General features: G+C 31.3%; 2 protein-coding genes across 4 annotated transcripts; both read right to left on the bottom strand.

Moving 5' to 3' along the window:
* Nucleotides 1-465: 465 nt before the first annotated feature.
* On the bottom strand, nucleotides 466-6,852 carry LOC106775500. Of its 2 annotated transcripts, none has more exons than XM_014662632.2 (5): nucleotides 6,237-6,852; nucleotides 2,541-2,590; nucleotides 2,310-2,409; nucleotides 1,494-2,055; nucleotides 466-1,361 (listed from the first exon to the last, which is right to left on the bottom strand). In XM_014662632.2, the coding sequence occupies exons 1-5, from the start codon at nucleotides 6,311-6,313 to the stop codon at nucleotides 831-833; spliced, it is 1,320 nt and encodes a 439-aa protein (XP_014518118.1). In that variant the 5' UTR covers nucleotides 6,314-6,852; the 3' UTR covers nucleotides 466-830. The 2 variants fall into 2 exon arrangements, with proteins under 2 accessions (XP_014518118.1, XP_014518117.1); XM_014662631.2 differs by having other exon boundaries at nucleotides 2,310-2,387; nucleotides 6,237-6,851.
* A 573-nt stretch (nucleotides 6,853-7,425) lies between these two features.
* On the bottom strand, nucleotides 7,426-16,943 carry LOC106775863 (katanin p80 WD40 repeat-containing subunit B1 homolog). Of its 2 annotated transcripts, XM_014663087.1 has the most exons (18): nucleotides 16,624-16,943; nucleotides 15,882-16,012; nucleotides 15,404-15,521; nucleotides 14,864-15,090; nucleotides 14,676-14,778; nucleotides 13,888-13,958; nucleotides 13,232-13,306; nucleotides 12,996-13,139; nucleotides 12,331-12,505; nucleotides 11,255-11,776; nucleotides 10,560-10,616; nucleotides 10,196-10,467; nucleotides 9,228-9,353; nucleotides 8,943-9,017; nucleotides 8,701-8,813; nucleotides 8,469-8,585; nucleotides 8,311-8,379; nucleotides 7,426-8,016 (listed from the first exon to the last, which is right to left on the bottom strand). In XM_014663087.1, the coding sequence occupies exons 1-18, from the start codon at nucleotides 16,646-16,648 to the stop codon at nucleotides 7,956-7,958; spliced, it is 2,481 nt and encodes an 826-aa protein (XP_014518573.1). In that variant the 5' UTR covers nucleotides 16,649-16,943; the 3' UTR covers nucleotides 7,426-7,955. The 2 variants fall into 2 exon arrangements, with proteins under 2 accessions (XP_014518573.1, XP_014518574.1); XM_014663088.2 differs by lacking the exons at nucleotides 15,882-16,012; nucleotides 16,624-16,943 and having other exon boundaries at nucleotides 14,864-15,095.
* Nucleotides 16,944-17,327: the final 384 nt, after the last annotated feature.

The raw sequence follows: 17,327 nt of genomic DNA, 5'->3' as shown, positions 1-17,327 counted from the left end.
AAAACTCATCTTATAGCTAATAAGCTTTAAAATATTTAACTAAAGAAACAATTTCATTTATCACATTCTTCAGTTCTACATTTCTATTTTTTGTTTTATGATAACACCTTCAAGAACTAACTTGTAGTAAAAAGTTACCAAAAAAAATCAAGTTAACCTCGTAACTAACAGTCATGATCATCCATTAATATACTTTTGCTACAGTCAAGATTCATAGTTACAATTTACAAGAAATTTAAATGTTGTAAGAAAAAAAATGAATACTTCTATAGAAAACTTTTATACATTACTACCTTATAAAGTATAACCCCTAGTATATATGTATTTATGTACTTTAGTTTTGGAAAACCCATCATTATAGCTAACTAGCTTAAGATATTTAAGTAAAGAAACAATTTCATTTATCACATACTTCAATTCTACATATCTCTTTTTTGTTTTATGACGTTACCTTACACCATCAAGACCCAACTTGTAGTAAAAGTTTACCAATAAATCAAGTTAACCCTCTAACTAACCGTCATGACCATCCACTAATACACTTTTTCTACAGTTAAGATCCACCGATATAATTTACAAGAAATCTAAATGTTTTAAAAGAAAATGAATACTTTCATGGAAAACTTTTATACACTACGTTACTATATATACTTTGGAGCTGTTCCATATATTTGTGTGGTTAACTTCCCTTGCAACTTGTAATAAAGTTTCTTTTGGTGGTAGCTTGAAACTTAAAGGAACTTGGTCCTTTACTAGAGAAGACAAAAGAATATCTAACCAACAAAAAGTAAAAACTTTTGTACAAAAAAAAAATATAGGTTAATGTGTTATTACTTGCTTCTAACTTTTTTCTTTCCCTTCATTGGCACTGCAGGCTTTTGACTTGCAGATCCTCGTCCAACCTTTTTTGGTCGACCAAAACCTCTCTTCTTCACGCTCAGGGATTCCACAGAAGATGGAGAATCGACTTTACTATGTTTCTTTGTACCATGTGAAACTCCAGAAACAGAAATATTTCCTCCACTTGTTTTTGCTACTGTTTTTCTATTGGCAGGTCTTATGCTTTTTGGTTTCACATGCATAGCTAATTCAATCGGCGCATTAGTAACTTCGGTGTTGGTGACTTTGTTACTTGAGTCCTTCCAACTTTCCTTTATCTTTTTTGTCACAACGTCTCTTAATAATAGAGCAAATTTGTATTCACGAGTGTTTTTGGAGTAGAAAACCAAAGCATTGTTAGTGAGTAGAAGCAAGTCTCGAAAAAGTTCTACACATGATCTAATTGTTTGGTTGCTAATTCTTGACCTTATGCTGTCAAAGTCCATGTGTTGTCGGATCATTTTCTTGTACCTCCCTCTCTTCTGTTGTTAAATAGTAGAACAACAAACAGATTACCACAAAACCACATAGTAAAGATCAAACTCCATTTATCCATTCAATGCATCTACATCAAAAGAACTGTTTGAAAGATGAGACTGTTTAATTACACATACCTGACTATCAAGTCTACGACGAAATGCAGAAGCACATTTAGTTTCAAAAATAGAATCCAAAATCTTCACCATGTCTTCCACCCTACTCTTTTTCAAGTTCCTATTCTGATAATTTACATCGCTTGATTTGGCAACTTCACTGTAGTTACTGGTAGAATTTTCTTTACACCATGACATAACATCAACTGAATCTAACAAAACACTCTCTGCCATACTTGGTTCCTTGGTATTTTTGCCACAATCCTTCCTTTTCCTCTTCCCTCTTCGTTTCTTAAAAGTTCCCCCTTCTCCTTGGTATACAATGTATGCTAACTTATCTACATTCAAAAGTTTGTCAGGCTTGGTCTCGAAATGTTGAACAGGCACAGATGGAAGAGTTTCATGTGTGAAACTCCCAGCAGATAGTCCATCCTTTGATGTGTCTTTAGTGGAAGATTCAACTCTTTCTAATTTATGTGAAGCGACGTGCAACTTTGGATGACCTGATCCATTATCAACATCACAACCATCTCTTTTCTCATTCTTACCACCCTTCAGTCTTTCAAGCTTAGATTCAAGAGACCTGAAACAAAGATATGTATTTTGTAAACTACCCCCAAAAAAGCATACCAATTTTCCAACATTTATCCCCATTCAAGAACTCTGAATTTCTTCTCTCATGTGCCTTCATTCCATTCCACTGAACATGACAACATTTCATTTATGGAAAACAAAAATAAAACCTCAAACAAATTGAGACTTGTTGTATTTGACAATAAATACTTTGTTGTCTCTTCTAGCAAAAACCCAGCTTGAAGAGAAAAAATTGCAACTAACCCAATTGAATCCTCAGATATCTCTAGAGATCTCTTCAACTCTGCCATTCTAGTCTTCCTAAGCTCCTCATACCAAGCCCTGAGAATGTCATTCCTTTGAACTTGAGAACAAAAATGTCATTTTTACCATATTACAATGAGAAAAAAGCAAACAACGTCTTTGGAATCTTCAAAGTGTATTTCTTGAAATCTACAAGTTGAGATTTTTTTTTAAGAAATGCATTCTACTTACTTGTTTCCAGAATATCGTTGCAGCAGATCTTCATATTTGGCTTTACATACCTGCAAAAGTTACATGCCTACTGCAATCAAAGACTTTTGGCATCTCATGGACTCAAATGAAGAACATTCACTCATGATATTTTAACTCCTATGAATGGTATTATTGATAATTAGGTATGAATATATGGTTTATCCATTGTCAAATTAGCTTATTCAATTTAGCTATAAATATTTAAAAAAAAAAAAGGAATGAAATAAATTGTTTAGAGGCTAAAATTAATTTATGCATAAGGTAATCTATAAAATTTATCTTATATAACTTTTATGTTTTTAAACTTGTTCATAGACTAATTTTATTTCCTTATTTATTTATTTTATATAGAAAATTTGTCCTACTATATCTTAAAAATCATATCTCCCTGTAAACAATCACAGATATAAACATTTTAATCATGAGTTTTATTTCATACATGTAAGGATGACAAAGAAAAAATCATATCTCCATGTATTCTTGATAGGATTCAAATAGGTATCAAATGAATGACTTTATATTGTGTTTGGATACGAGATTTATGCAATTTTGAAGAATTGAAATTTGTAATATTTGAATTACTTACTATTATTATTTTTACTTTTTAGATATTTTATTTATATAGAATAATTAAAGTGTCTTGCATTTTATTTTTCTAATTTAATAAAGTAATTGTATTCTTATTTTAAGATAAAAATTTTAAAATATAAATTTTAAAAATATAGCAGTTAAATTTAAATATTCAATTTTTTTAATAAGTGACTAGTTTTTAAATTATAATTTCTTGAAGTAAATTTTAAATATTTGAAGTACTTTTTGAAAATTGTTAAATTTTAATTTTCTTTTAATTTTTTTATCATACTCTAAAAAATTAAATTTTATCAAATAAATAAATAATTCTCTTAAATTACCTTATCTAAATATATTATTAATGTTTATAATGATATAACTATGAATGCTATTGATATTTAAATTGCAAAATACTTATTACTCGTATTTAGTAGTTTTTATTTGAATATTTATTTTAAAACAAGTTAATAAAGTAACATTATTGATGATTAAAACCTTAACAATTAAATAATCATTTAGAGTTTCATATTATAAATTTGTATCTTTTTAGACAGATGGAGTTAGCAGTTATAATTTTATCAAAATTTATAATTTGTGCGCAGCCTACTTTTTTCTTTAAATAATTTTATTAGCATTAATATTTTACTATATAATTATATTTAATTTTATATGAATTTATGTTCTAAAGGATTGTTTTTTTAGATAATCTTAAATCGTGATTAAATATATTTTTTATTCTTGCAAAATTGAAATTTGTTTTTTATTTCAAACGATATAATGTATATAAACTTTAAAATAATATATGTAATTATTTAATCCAAATGTATTATACTTTTTATAGGTCAAATAAAACTTTTGACTAAATGATATTTGAATTATTTAAATTATTTGACACTTCTTAACTTCAATGTTAGAACAACATTTAACATTAAAAATTAGCAGTGCTTAAAGTAAGAAAACTATATTTCATATCCATTATTTTTTAAGTTTAAATATCAAAATATATATCAAAATTTGATATTAAAGTGAACTCTAATTTCATATTTAAATTTAGAAATTACAAACATTTATTCCTTAAAATTTAAAGAAAATGTTCATGTGAAAATTGAATATATTTTCAAGTAGGTATGAAATGGATAGTAGAGAAATTTTTTAGATTGATAAAAAATAAATAATACATGTTCCTCCTTGACCTTACGTATTCCTAATTACACTTATGATTATATTGATTATCATAATTATGAAATACATATGTTCCTCCTTGACCTTACGTATTCCTAATTACACTTATGATTATATTGATTATCATAATTATGAAATACATAATTCGACTATCATTCATCATTTCAAATAATAAGTATGTGTCATTCCAATAGCTATTTAGAAGTTATGATGTAAAATGTTCACAATTTCATGCGTGTTTTGTATTAACCTCACTATTTTTTTATTAAATTAATCAAATAATACAAAATTTAAAATATATGTTTTTATTTCTTATTCAATTACATCCTATTAAATAGGAAGAAAAAAATATCCATACTCATAAATTGAAGATAAAATTCATAATAGATATTTGATACCTTAATAATATTATACTATTTACCAATATCTATTATTTACAAAAAAAAATGGTTTAATAGGTTCGAAGGTCCCTATATTTGGGGGTTTGTTTCAATTGGGTCCTCCAATTTTGAAAGTGATCAATTAGGTCCCTAATTTTGTCAATTTGAATCAATAAAAGTCTTTCCGTTGAATGCAGTTAACGCCGTGAAGTTTTTGAACATGTGGCACACTGACACTTCCAGGTGGCACCGTTTCAAGTGCATAGGTGGATTATAAAAGGGTGAAATCCGTAAATTAAAAGGGTGTATTTGAAGGTGAAATCCCTAAATTCACCCTTTTATAATCCACCTATGCACTTGAAACGATACCACCTGGAAGTTTCAGCGTGCCACATGTTCAAAAACTTCACGGCGTTAACTGCATCTAACAGAAAGGCTTTTATTGATTCAAATTGATAAAATTAGGGACCTAATTGATCACTTCAAAAATTGGAGGACCCAATTAAAACAAACTTCCAAATATAGGGACCTCCGAATCTATTGAACCAAAAAAAATTGAAATTAAATTTTCATTTATATTTTATTAAATTAAATTTGATTAAAATTTAAATTACTTTATATTATATTATATATTTTTTTGCAATTTTATTTTAAAAATTTATAAAATATCATTTTTTAAATATCCACATATATTTTTAAGTTTTAAAATACTCAAAAGCATTTTATCCAACAAATAACAAATGAATATTTTCGAACCAAACCTATTGTTATTCCTGATTAAAGAATGTATGTTTGATTGAAACAATCTTTCATTTTAAACCATAGATACAAAACAAACTAAACATCTTAATTACATTAACAAATAACCCATTATCTAGTTGATAGGAGTTAATTATAATTCATAGACTAAGAAATCAATTTAAAGAGTCAACAAATGCGATAACGCATCATCAGTACCACTAAATTCAAAAGCAAAAAGCAAAATGAAAATTGCTCGAATATAATTTTCTTTTTACTCTTTGTTCTTACTTTCCATAAGTCTTTTAGGTTTTTAATTATACCTCCATGATAAATATATTCGTGTACAAATTATTTTATGGACAAGAAGATTAGAACATTTACTATGGCAGAAAAATAAATTGCCTAAAAGGTTTCAAGATCACGAAAGGCAACTTAACTCATACAATAAAATTTACAGGTTATTATAGAAATTCAATAAACTTAGTAAAATATTTGTCATAATGCTGAAATCAACTGCTTGCAAAAAAGTAAACAATGAAATCTTAACGACCTAAAAGTTCAAAATCTTTCACATAATGCTTCTAGTAATTTTTTATTATTGAAGTTTTAAATATATTTAAAAATAGTATGAACTTTATGTTAATATAATCCATTAAAAAGAAAATAATGAACAAGAAACGAATTTCAAATAGAGTATAAAAGAAATAGTGCAAGTGAATTTTTGTTTCATTTATTTTTAAAATCGAAAAGTAAGGAAAGAAAAATAAAAGTTGTTTAATGAATTATTAATTGTTGTTTTTACCTGAGGAGTAACGGTGTAAGAAAAAACTGTTCGGGCTCGGAGCTCGGTGGCAACAACGTTCCAGTCTTTGGTCCCATGACGGAGAACGGCCCCACCAAGGAGGAGCTCCTCCCAGGTGCCCCACCCCTTCCACGTCTCTGCTCCCATCACCTTTCACATCTAATAACCCTTCTTTAATAATATCCTATGCAGCCAGAAAAATGTTGCCTTTGTTATAGAAAGAAACCACCATGTTTTTTTGGTCAGAAAAGCTTGAACAAAAATGACTTGGGAATGTGGAGGGACAAGGCAACAAGAGCTATTTTCTGGCAAATTTTGGGGGAACGGTGGTTTTCTGATATGTTTTGTTTGTTTTGGAAGAAGGTGGTTTGGTTGGGCGAAAGAATGTAAATTTAGTCGACAGGGTATGCGTGAAATGAGGGGCTGAGAGATTCTAATCGTTGCTCACAGAAAGGTTTCGAATTTGAAGTTGGAATATCTTAAAAAAACAATTACAGTAACATCATAAAATTACCGAAAAACAAAATTATGAATGATGAAAAATTGACAGTTGTACGTTTCTAATTATGGCTCCTCTCTTTCTCTCTCTACCACTGTTTTTTTTTTCTCTCTCCACAACTTTCTCTGCATTCTTCAATTAATGAATTTGCTAATTTTTTTTTTATTTTTATATATTGCAAGTTTCTTTAGAGGATGAAAGCCTAATTTTAGAAAGTGTTGTTTAACAAGTTGTCCATTTTCGTATGCCTTATGCTTCGGTTGAATTGTTTATTGCTATGTTTTGGTTCATCGTGATATTTTGTTTTCTTATGCTTTTGTTTTCACATTGGGAGTTGTTGGCTTACGTAACCAACAAACTTGCAAGTTGCATAGAACAAACGCCACATATATAACCACGTAAAAAATGGAAATTATTTATATAGGTTATACTTCAGTCATTTAGTTTTCTTGAGTGTAATTTTTCTGCACATTTTCTATAATTAAGTAATAGAATGAAGATTGAAATGACTTGTAAAATTATATTTTCAACTTAAGTTTCTCGTAAGATAAATTAACAAGCCGAATTTTTTATGAAAAAATTAGTAATTTTTAAATCAATAGTATAACAACAGATTGTTTATGGTGGACAATAAAATAAGCATAGTGGGTTTGATTATAACATGATAATCCTGGAGGACATGGTAGGCAGTTTGAACAAAAAAATGAAGCTCCATTTCATTGAAAATAGAACATGAGATATACATAAGAAATATGCATGACTACTACTACTACTACATACATCTGACTGATACATATGCTTATAGTCAGAATTATACGCACCAAACCCCAGTTCGGGTGAGTATTAACGGTAGTAACCAGACAACAATTGAAGAAAAAAAAAATAGGTACAAGCAATATAGCCAAGATCAGTGAAGTTATGGACACAAGCCTTCACAAACAACTGTTGGAAGACCAAGATCCTGAGATGGATGTTCTAGCTTTAAGTGTCTTAACACGAGCTAAAACAACTTTCTTCCAAATATCATTAGATATAATGCTCTTCCATCAACAAAGCCGATGATGACAGCTAATAGAGCAAATCATCAAGACAAAATTGTAGGCTGCGATCACAGTAACCCAACATGAAACCTGCAAGTTTTGAGCACAGTCCTGCCTCAAAGCATATTGAGCCACGTCACTCCCTCACAATTTGGCATAAAGTTCATACAACATTTTCAGTTAGGACTGCTGAAGAACAAGATTTAATTCTAGGGCAGACCTGGCTAATAATCCACCCCTCCTGCAGCAAAAAAGAAAATGAAGCTGTGATGTGATTTATTTTCTTGATGAGATGTAAATAAACTGGTAATAAGTTAATACTACTTATTTAGGAAAACTGATAGATTTATGCTTCATCAAAAACAGAAACATTCCTTTTACTTCTTGAATTTTTAGTTGCATACCCCACTTGCCTTTTCCCACCATAAGATTGATATTTTCAATGTCAAACGAATGTTAAAATTTTTGAAATAGATGAACAAAAATTATTTTCAATTTACATATTTGTCAACACCATTAAAAACTGCATGATTACCGTATCAGTATTGGAAGGATCATTTGGATCTTTTGCAGTTCCATAAAGCACTGGTTACAGCATTCCCGTCTGTCCTCAAGATTTTACAAAAGTTAGGATCATTCACATATAAAATACATGAGAAAGGGAAAAGAATAATATGTGAAAATGGAGGTCACCTTTCCTCTTGATGTAGATCAACACCGACAGGGGGAGGTGCTGAAACAGTTGCACGTATTGTTGGACCAAAAACTGCTACAAGCTTTAACAGCATATCCAGTGACACCTTGGCATGTCTGTACAGTGAGAACAGAGTAAATATGAGAAAGTAATAAGTTCCGTGTTCATCAACAGAAGTAGGCAGGGGTATCACCATGAGTTTTCAAAACCAATATATTAATAAACGATTACCTTTCTATCTTGCTATCAAGCAAGCCTGTGAGCACAGGAAGTAAGCAAGAAAATAAATCCATGGTGAAAATCTCCATCTTCTCCACAAGGACACTGATAACATCTGCTTGAACCTGCATCAAAACGAAACTATTTTCAGAACTGTATATTCAAATAATAAAACCATGACTTTCTAGTTAGAGTACAAAAACACCACAAAAATAAGCCTACAAGTGCCATAGCACTACTCATAAAATACGCACAGATTGATCTGGCAGCTTTCTCAAAGCACTGGTAGCGCCTTTAATGTCATTGCGCTCCCAAAAGTGCCGCACAACCTACAAAAGTAAACAGTAATACCATGACGAGTCAGTAAGTTAATTACAAAGTGGTTCTAGTTTTTATCATTTTCTTTCTGTAGCCCTGTTTAGCAGACAATTATAAAATTGTACATCAGCGTTACATCATAAGGCCAACATTGTTATGAGTTCCACATCTAAGAATAATACAGACTGAAACATTGAGTATTAACAACTACCAAAACTTACCTGTAACTTTGTCAAGCGTGAGCGAAGATTACTCAATGTTACATCATGAGTTTGCATCAGACCTTCAATGATTTCTTCCTCATTTGCAGAGTTTGAATGCCGTATAGAGATTTGAGGCTCAACTTTCTGCAATATTGATAAACATAAACACTATTTAGTTGAATTACCAAAAAGTAACAATTTGTGAAAATGAGTTCATGATTAAATTTGATCTTTCACATTCTTTCAAGGCATATATATATATATATATATATATATATATATATATATATATATATATATATATATATATATATATATATATATATGAAATCCTTTTTTTTACTTCGTAAACTATAAAAGAAGATGGACAGTGAATTTTAGAGAAATGTGCAGTTGTAAGATGTGCAGTTAAGTTGATGTGCAATATACTTGAAAAAGTTGTATTTTATAAAAGGATGGGAACTAGTTATTTTCAAAGGAGAAATATGCTGTATGATTTCTAATGTGTTTTCGAATGCTTGTGTGAGAATGTATAGACCCAATTGAAATTGTAAATGTATGTCGTGTGTGAATGTATCATGCATGAGTCATCGATTTCTTTGATGAGAATGTTGGAAATATATGAGAAATCTGCGATTGGTTGTTTTTCCTGTTTTTATGAAATTAATTGTTTTTCCTGTTTTTATGAAATTAATTGTTAGCCTAAGGACGTATTTGGTTTGTAAAGTGAAACAATGGTATTTCCAGGGAGGAAACCCCATTGAATGTGTTTCTCTAGTGTACGCATTCATACAAATAAAGTCACAAATACCCATACCAAATTATCAATCCTATCAAAATTTCAATAGGTTAGCTTCTTGCTTAAAAGTATAAAAACTGGAACCTATGGACCTTCATATACAAACGCAATTTTCACCATAAAACAAACTGGAAGCTACAAAGAATATGCTAGTATCATAACACTCGTAAAGTGGAGAAAAATTTACCAGTGTGTCAGGAGATTTATCAGTTTCCAATATTGTCGTCTTGGGAACAGAGGGCAGATTGTTTTGATCTTCAATTAAGGGAGTTTTTTCTCTCCTCTCACATACTATGGTGACTGTGGGAGATGCTTTTATTTGATCTTCATGGTGAACTTTTTCTCTCGTTTCATTTATTGTGGGGAGGAATACATTAGTTTGATCTTCGTCAATTTGAATCTTTTCCCGTCTCTCAAACCTCTCAACCAATGACCGGGTCCTTCCTCGTACAACAGCAACTGCATGGATAGACATAAAAATATTCAATTTTCAGTGGCTTTTACAGTGTGTATATAAGAGATTAAAATTGCATATATAAGAGAATGCAGACCTCCATTGACGTATTTAACTGGACTACTTTCTTCCTTGTGAGGTGAGGATTTATCACCTGAAATATAATAAGAATGTCACTTTTAAACTCGAAAGACCCAACTTTAATCATAGATGATAAGCCAAAGAATGCATAACATCTCTGTTTGAATGACCTCATAATGGAAGTTCGGCTCTTTTACAAAAGCAGAACCAAATCTCAACAAGCTAATTGCCAGAATACCTGCTTGTTCACATCCCTAAAAAGAACTTATCTCTCCAGAGTCTTAGCCAATACCTTATTCACTATTTTTCAAAGGAAATATAAGTTGGAACTCAAAGGTAAACTTTGCTACAGAGAATTTCATAACATTTCGATATATTTAAAATCATGGGGCAAATGTAAATATTTCCGAACAAAGTATGATTAGAAATTAGACTTCATTGAGAGGGTTAAGGAAGCAAGTGGCATTAAGTAAAAATATAGTTTGGGATCAAAGGAGAAAAACCAACAATTCAATAATTGAGAGCTTACATACTTGAGGCTAATGAAGTTAACAATCTACGGACGGTATAGCTGAGTCAAAGAGAATTCGTTTATAGCAATGGAACAATAAACCAAATAAAAGAGATTAAGAAAATACGATAGGGATAGGGAACTACAAAATCGGCAATAAGTTGCATTTGATATGCTCAGTGGTTAATAAGAAAACTTACATTTCTTTTGGTCGGAAAATCTACTCGGAGACAAAATCTTGTCAAACTTGTCTGTAACACTCTTGATAGGATGTTTGTCTTCACACGATTCTTTGACTTCATTCGGAGGTCCCAGATTTGTTTGGAACTTGGCTTCTTTTGTGCTGTCTAATTTAATTGCAGGATCACAAAAGGTTCCAGACTTCATATCTTCTGAAAACCTATCAACATCAAATCTCCCAGTGGATGCTCTCCGTACATGAGCTGGTTTGAGTAACATTCCAGGCTTAGTCTTTGAAAAGGTGATGGTCTCTTTTTCAGATTTTTCTGAAACTTTACCCTCGGGAACATCCCGAGGTACAATGTTCGGTGCAATGAAAGATTTTCTAATTGCTTGTTCATTTGATTTTACACGAACTCCTGTCAGAGGACTCTGCTTGATTGTTCCCAAGTTGCAAATTTCCTTGAATTCCTCTGGGAGATCTGCTTTTTCAGAACTTAAAGACCCTGACCTCGGTAAAGTAAAAGGTCTCCCTCCAGAAGCTTTATAAGGAAGAAATGAGCATTTTATTAGATACAAAATTGGTAAAATGATTAGATTTATAATACATAGACACCAGAACTATGCAAGTATTATGCATGTATACTCATTCATCATGTCAAGAAATTTACTTGATGTTATCATGTAAAATTAAATTCAGTTTAAGTCACTTCAACATAGCTGCAAACACAAACACACTCTTTGCTAAAACAAACATTGATGTTTTATGGGAGTACCCTGTCTAATAATCTGATAGGTTGTACAGCACAGACTCTTGCAGAGGCAAATGTTTAATAACCTTGACAAATCCAAATCTAAACCTAACTAAATCAACATTATCAAGGATGGCAAGATAAAGCCATTAAAGAGCAGTAACTCAGTATGGTTTGGTTTTAGCAAGTTAACCAACGGTAATAAGGAATATCTGTGTTGGCAGAGCATTAAAATGCAGAAAAATTCCATCAAATGAGGCAAAAACAGTGCAACTTATGATACAGAACTTCAATTTCCAAAGAGTAACTAAGGAAAAGAAAAAAAGAAGAGAACATAAGCTTACAGTCAATATATATATTCTTTATCTCTTTTGATTCATCAGGAGACATGCTGCGCAACCCAGAGGTTGGTCTTTCATTAACTTCAACCTTCTCTAGTTTACTATTTTGAAGATCATGTTTTTGTTCTGTGACTTCATTTTTTTTGAGATCCAAGCCAGCACCATATGGCTCAATAAGCTGAAATGTTGAAGCTACCAGTCAGAATATGGCCAACGAAAATAAAGAGAAAAATTCCATCTCAAAATATATTTCATTTAGACTAAATGGTCGCCAAATACTGATATTGCATTAATACCCATATTATTTGAAATATTATCTCAATCATTTACTATCGAGAAATAAGCATATAAAACTGATTAGTAATACTATTAACCAATAATGATAATGAGCAAAGGAAGAAATTTTCTTTATTCTCAAGCAAACCTGGAGTGCTATTGCACTATACACATACATCATTAAATGTGCTGGAATTCTGTTTTCAGGCTATTAAATATTTCCCCAATTTCAGTATTGCATAAGCGGGGCTGAAGTGATGGCATCACACTTTACAAGTACACCTTCACAACTATAATACAGCTAAATATATGAATATAACAGGTACAACATGTCTCTAAACTAAGATGTAGAAGAAGCAATCAATATAAATTAATAACATAGTGGATCCTACCGATATATCTGCTACCCAGATTCCAACAGAATTCCGGTAGAATGAGCACCCCAAAAGTTTCCCATCATGAATACAAAGATCACCAAGTGTTGTCCATCCCATATCAACAGTATCATGACATATCACAGGTTCCCATGAATACACCTACAATATATCGGTATAGCAAATGACATCTTTAATCAGTTCAAATGCTGTATTATGAATTTATGTATAATCTAAAAATTGCAAATTTTTACCTTCAGACCATCTTCATGTCCAGTAAATAGGGTCCTTCCATCAGGATGAAAAGCTATTGAGCGTACCCCAGAAGCCTTATAAAAGTAATATGATATATTTCAGATATCTAATACAATTAAAAGCGATATTATTTATAGCTATTAAAGAAAACGCAATGATTTACACTTATCAAAGAATATAAATTTTATTGTGCTGCAAAAGTACATGTATTTGGCAGATTTTGGACAGTTAGACATGCTTTAAAATTTCAAAGGAGGTATGTTAGGTACATAAAAGGTAACTATATAAAGAACACAAGAACATTTTCGGCATCTACAAGCTTAATATTAAGACAAAATATACTATAATCTGCATATTACATGAAAAAAATTAAACCAAACAAATGCAGAAAATGGAACGATGTTGTTGTCCATAACTACAATAAATTTTCACAAAAAACTCATCTGCAATTTAAAACAATGAGATGACAAACTGGAAAGAAGTGTCAAGAAGGGTGATTCAGTACAACACTACTAGTTGAAAAAGAGGCCATGGAAGTAGTCATAGTACAAAAATTGTCGACAGCTTTTGTGAAAGAGACAGAACACACAGAGATGCAAGAACAAATCATGGCATAAATGAATATATTTTTTTTCCATTTAGAAAGTTTAGATACCTCACGTCTGGCAGATCCAATCAGTTCAAAGGTTTCTAAATCCCAAAATTTCACTGTTCTATCTGCAGAACCTGCAAAACAGTTTGTGAATTTCAGTAACTTGCATATATTAGTTATAAACCCAGCCTAACTTAACCTCAGAAGTTAGATCAAGAGGGGAGGATTACAGAAGCCTTATAATGATTAACTTTAGCCATATTCCTACCCAGTGTGGGACATCCTAACATCATATGTATACAAACAATAAGTTTGTAGAAGTTTTGGAGGTAGAGAAGATCAAGTACAGAACACGTCATAATTGACATTTGGCAAAACCATACAACACATTTCACATCCCCAAGAACACCATCTGGTAATATCCAAATATTTCATATTCTTTTAAGTACAAATAGGCTTTAATACACTGCATTTAGATGAAAAACTAATTATTAATTGATAATTACAGAATTTGGTAAGATCTAATTAGATATCTACAACATAGATGTGGAAGTTTCACAGTTTGAATCTCCTACAATTACAAGACTTAACTCACTGAAATTAAAATAGTAAAAGAAGGAAAGAATAATACTTTCCATGTTTCCTAACAATGTGCATCAAGAGGGATTGTATATGAATACGAAGAGTAGTCTAAGAAGGATTTATACTAACAGTATCTAAAAGATTTTATACATGTCTCTATTCAATAAAAGCAGCTATTATTATGAAACAAAGAATATTTCAATATTCACCATTCCTAAGCATCTACCACTATTAAATGCTTCAACTGTTCAAAAAAGTCACTAAATCACCTGTAGCCAGAAGAAATTCAAGCGGATGGAAATCTATTGATCTAATGGGTCCTTCATGGAACTTGAAGTCATGCAAGAGCTTCCCAGCTGTTAGATCCCACACCTGCACATATTGGTATAAAAATTGTGTAAGTTAAAACCTATTGCATGTTAGAGCATCACGTGTCTAAGAATGTCCATATTGTTACCTTCACAACATTATCTAATCCACCAGAAACAACCCAACGGCCATCTGGAGTAAATTTGATAGTACTGATGCCCTGGCTATGACCCTTGTACGTATGAATACATCCTTTTTTTCTTATGTCCCAAATCTTTAGATTAGTGTCCATGGAGCCAGATGCAAAAAATTCACCGAAGGGGTGAAACTCAACAGCAGTACAATTGGATCTGTGTCCAGCAACTGTGCGAACCACTATACTTCAAGAACAATAACAATATATTAGAAGTGTTACTGAATTATCAAAGGTAGGATCACATATGGTGACCAAAATTTGAAAATGCTGTAAGATTTCAAAATCAGTAGTAGCAGTACTTGTGGATTCCATTATAAAATTGTTCAAGGAAGGTAGATAGCCAAACTGCCAAATTCATAATTCTTTAATCATGTAATATATGATCACCCAACATTCATTTCTCTAGTTTACATTCAGATGATCCAACAATAAACACCATTCTAGATTGTAATATTATCCTAACTTCATGGTTTAGTGGACTAATTGACTTACTCTTAGCTTCTTCCAAATCCCAAAGCTTTATCACACCAGTTGATGCTCCACCAAGTACTAAAACTTCTGCTGAGTCAAATGCGACAGACTCAACTGGACTAGTATGACCAGATAGGCTCTGCATTGCAGTAAGTCAAGTATTGTTAGGTCACGGTCACACATGCCACCCGGCACTACTTCCATCAAAACAAAGTCACATACAATTCATAATGAGGAATCCAATCAGGAAAACTATTACAGATGATATATTATTATGATCTGACTATGGTAGTAAATCCCAGTTTCGCAGTATCCTCCCTATAGTGGCAGTGTCAAAAATGTTAAATAGATAAGTAAGAAACCACTAACAATTGTAAAAGAAAGTAGGATGGATGAATTAGAAATAGACCCTCCCTTAAAATGGTCTAGCCAATGATCTAGCAGAAGTCATATCCCAATTAGAATGCTACAAAAAAACAAAGCAAGCAATGACACTGACCATTAATGAAGTTGGCTTCCCAATTGTCCAAAGATTGACCTTGTGATCATCACCTCCAGTAATGAAAAGACGGCATGCCTTCTTTCCGATATTTAAACAATTGACGCTTGCCGAATGAGCCACAAATTCCTCTAAAGTTTATTGGCTCAGGAATTCACATTATCAAATAAACCAACACAGTCAACACACAGAGAACCAGATTGAAAAAGTAAATAAATAAATCAAGACCCTACAAATCAAAATTCCTAAACCTAGAATATTCATATCTTTCAACATCTGATTTCCAAAAGATCAGAGAGAGGAAAAAATGAGGAATATTTCAAATAATTGGAGGAAAAAAAGTACGGATAAGAAGTAAAAGAAAACCTTGAAATTGAAACTTCCCATGAACTTCTGCAACAGTTTCAGGGCAACCGGATGGAACAAAAATGTAAAGAGCTTAAAACTTTCCAACATAACTACCAAAATTAGCATCACTTATTTTTCCCCAGAAAACAAACACACCAAACTCCACCTTGCCCTCTCCTATAACATAAAACCCAAAAAGAAAAAAAAAAGAAAAAAACGAAATAACTAAACAAAACCCTTTGAAGCTGCAAAGAACAACTTAATCCAGATTTCAATACAAACTCAGCCACCTGTAACCATTTTTTTTTAAAGAAAAAAACAGAAACAATTCCAAGATAACCATTTTCTCTAGCAGAACACATTCAATCATTTATTGTCTAAAAAAAAAGGATACGTATTTTATATCCACGCTTTGCCATCTTTTGTTAGGCACCTCAGAAATCAGCTTCTGAAGCTGAAATGAGTTTCCTTTCTTCGAGTAAGGAAACAATCCAGAACTTGGGTCTACTCCAAAGACTGCTCTCCCTGCTACTGCAACGATTCACGGCAACAAGAAGAGATGCTTCAGCGGGTGGAAATGAAAATCCGAAACTAAGGTAGGAATTAGAATGGATGTGTCAGATGAGAAATGGTCTCAAAACAATAATAATAAAAGAAGAAGAATTCAGATTCAACAGTGAGAAATGAGAAGGGGAATGAAAATAATGACCAGGAATTTCTTTTTCTTGGTAATAAATACTTTCCTTTCCCTTTGCTTTTTGAAATATTTACTTATTTTATTTATGGATTTATTTTGTAACCTTCATTAATTATGTGTGGAGCAACCAGCAAAGACTAGTCTGTGTTGGGTTGCAGTTAGAAAAAAAAATAGATTTAAGAGTGTCTTTTGATAGATCTTCAGTTAAATTTGATTTTTTATTATGTTCATTTATAATATATATTTAATAAACTACAGTTTTAGTTATTGTTTAGTTCCAAGAATAATTAGCTTTCTATTGGGATAAAAAAAGTTATTTGGTTTGTAAGTATATAAATATTGTATATATAAATATTAAATACATTTTATAAAAATTCAACAAACTATAACTTTTTTTTCTG

Source organism: Vigna radiata, chromosome 10 (genome assembly GCF_000741045.1).
Source record: "Vigna radiata var. radiata cultivar VC1973A chromosome 10, Vradiata_ver6, whole genome shotgun sequence".
Classification (NCBI taxonomy): Eukaryota; Viridiplantae; Streptophyta; class Magnoliopsida; order Fabales; family Fabaceae; genus Vigna; species Vigna radiata.
Note: the sequence above shows the minus strand (reverse complement) of the source record. Positions and strands in the feature narration are given on the sequence as shown.